Consider the following 2386-nt stretch of genomic DNA (forward strand, 5'->3'; position numbering starts at 1 on the left):
CTATAGGAAGAGGAACGGCAGGGGTGTGGATGTGAACAATAATCATACACAAAAAAACAAAAATGTATTGCAATAGGCTAAGATTCTGAGATGTAGCACTGATGGATCCAGTAGTTTGTGAGATTAGCTGCAGACAGATGCACAACACTGACAGACAAATGCTCTTCTAGAAATGTGCATTCTCTTGCAAAAAGTGGAAATTAAGACACTCATTTCATGAATTTGTAATGCTGGTCTTGGAGGATCTTTGCAGAAGACTTGGCATCGTAAAACAGCTGGTTAATTTCCTCCACCTGTTCCCGTTCAACACTATCTTTGCCCTGGACACGCCCCAGCAGACTGGCTGGGGTCAATAAATACAATGCATACCTGAGGGTGGTCTTGTCGCCAATCTCTCCCAAATGAGTTAGTGCATCGTCGCTGATTTTGATGCCCTCAATCTGAGCACGGATCTTGATGATCTGCTTCATTTCCTGTACCGGGTACGGCATGGTACGGATAATCATGACTCTGTCCAGTAAGTCCAGAGGAATTCCGTGAGGAGAGCTGATGTCCTCTGTCCCCCTGACGAGGCAGTTGCCCCTGTTGGAGGCAAAGACAACAATTGGGGCAATGGTGCTCTCCAGGGCCCGATGGAGGTACGTGAAACATTCAATGTCCAACATGTGCACCTCGTCCACAAACAGCACTCCAGGAACTAAGTCAGCCACGCCCTGGTCAATGTAGCGGTTCACCACCTTGTTAATCTCTGCACGCAGCTTGTCTGTGATCTCTGTCTTCTTGGGCTTCATCAGTTGTCCCATCAGGGACACAATGTCCTGCCCTCCCTGGGGTCTGGCATTGGCTATGTCCAGGTCATGTAGTGTGACGTCTTGGATGATCTCTTTCTTCTTATGGGCGTCACCTTTTGGCAGTGGTACATATTCATCTGCCTCCAGGTCAAATTCTGTGGAAAATGTGTCACAACGACCTAGTCTCTTGACGGCTCCACTGTTGGCTTCGATGTAGATGACGTCTCCCACTTCCACGCGCTCCTTTTGCAGGCTCTCATAAATACTGGGATCCAACTTGAGTTGCTTGGTGCCCTTGGTAGTCTTTAGCCCAATGACAACGTGGCTGATGGTTTTTCCATCACCTCCCATGGGATGCTTTGTCTCACTGGGAGTCAGCTCTGTCACCTCTCCCTCATACACCTCCTTTGACTCCTTGATACGCAACCCTATGGCCCTCCTGAAATTCTCCATGAGCACCTCTGTTTTCTTTATCTCCGTTGAGTAGACCTCACTGCCTACCATGGGGCAGAATGGGACCTTGTTGCCCAGCTCCTGTGCCATCGCCAAAGCAAGGGCAGTCTTTCCTGTGCCCGGAGGCCCCGCAATTAGAATTGCCCTTCCTGCCATCTTCTTTGAGCGGATTAACTCGACAATGATGCCGCAAGCCTCCCTTGCCTCCGCCTGTCCCACGAGGCCGGCTGCCGACTGCTTAGCATGACCGGCCTCGTCTAAACCGAGTCCTTTCACGTGACTGTGTGACGCAATCCGCTGAGTCCTCGTGGTGCTCTTCACCTCCTCGATCTTCATGTTGTGTTTTATACTTGGCACGATAAATGCTAGAGGGCTCCGTCTGTTACACTTTGAACAGTTTGCTGGCGTGCAAACCTAAACGAGAAGGACCTGTCCACTATTTATGATGTATTTGCTGAGCAGAGTTTAGTTGAAGAGCTGATCAACATAATGTCATGACACATCTTTTATGTTCTATTTACATGAACATTTGATGACGTCACTGCTCAAACATGCTCTGATTGGACTGTGTGTGTGTGTGTGTGTGTGTGTGTGTGTGTGTGTGTGTGTGTGTGTGTGTGTGTGTGTGTGTGTGTGTGTGTGTGTGTGTGTGTGTGTGTGTGTGTGTGTGTGTGTGTGTGTGTGTGTGTGTGTGTGTGTGTGTGTGTGTGTGTGTGTGTGTGTGTGTGTGTGTGTGTGTGTGTGTGTGTGTGTGTGTGTGTGTGTGTGTGCGCGCGTGCGTGCGCAAGATAATCTTGCACACCCCTGGACCAATCGGCATTCAGCACCAATACTTTCTTGTGCCATTAGGCCAAGAAATGACTGGGTCTGCCGCTTCAGTGTGGGGAGCTTGAGCAGACTGCTGACCACATAGCCTGAAAGAGACCTATGCTATGCCAAACAGATTTGTTTGGAACCAGGCTAACCAACCAGGGCCCAGTATTATGGGGCTGGATGTTGCGAAAACAATCTAACACTGAGAGCGATGAGACTAATATCCACGCAGTGATATTAGTGTCGCTACACGAGGGTATCGAACTAGCACTGGAAACCCACGCCAACTTCCTATTGGTTCACAAAGATATGTTCCCTTTTCCTGCTGG

General features: G+C 49.2%; 1 protein-coding gene across 1 annotated transcript; it reads right to left on the reverse strand.

Moving 5' to 3' along the window:
* Positions 1-209: 209 nt before the first annotated feature.
* LOC308317155 (ruvB-like 1) lies at positions 210-1580 on the reverse strand (the record flags this gene model as incomplete). The annotated part of the gene is made up of 1 exon (XM_080765993.1): positions 210-1580. One exon carries the CDS (start codon positions 1578-1580, stop codon positions 210-212), a length of 1371 nt encoding a protein of 456 aa, XP_080622119.1.
* Between the last annotated feature and the right edge of the window lie 806 nt (positions 1581-2386).

This window comes from Protomyctophum bolini (assembly GCF_963924005.1).
Source record: "Protomyctophum bolini genome assembly, chromosome: 6".
Taxonomy (NCBI): domain Eukaryota; kingdom Metazoa; phylum Chordata; class Actinopteri; order Myctophiformes; family Myctophidae; genus Protomyctophum; species Protomyctophum bolini.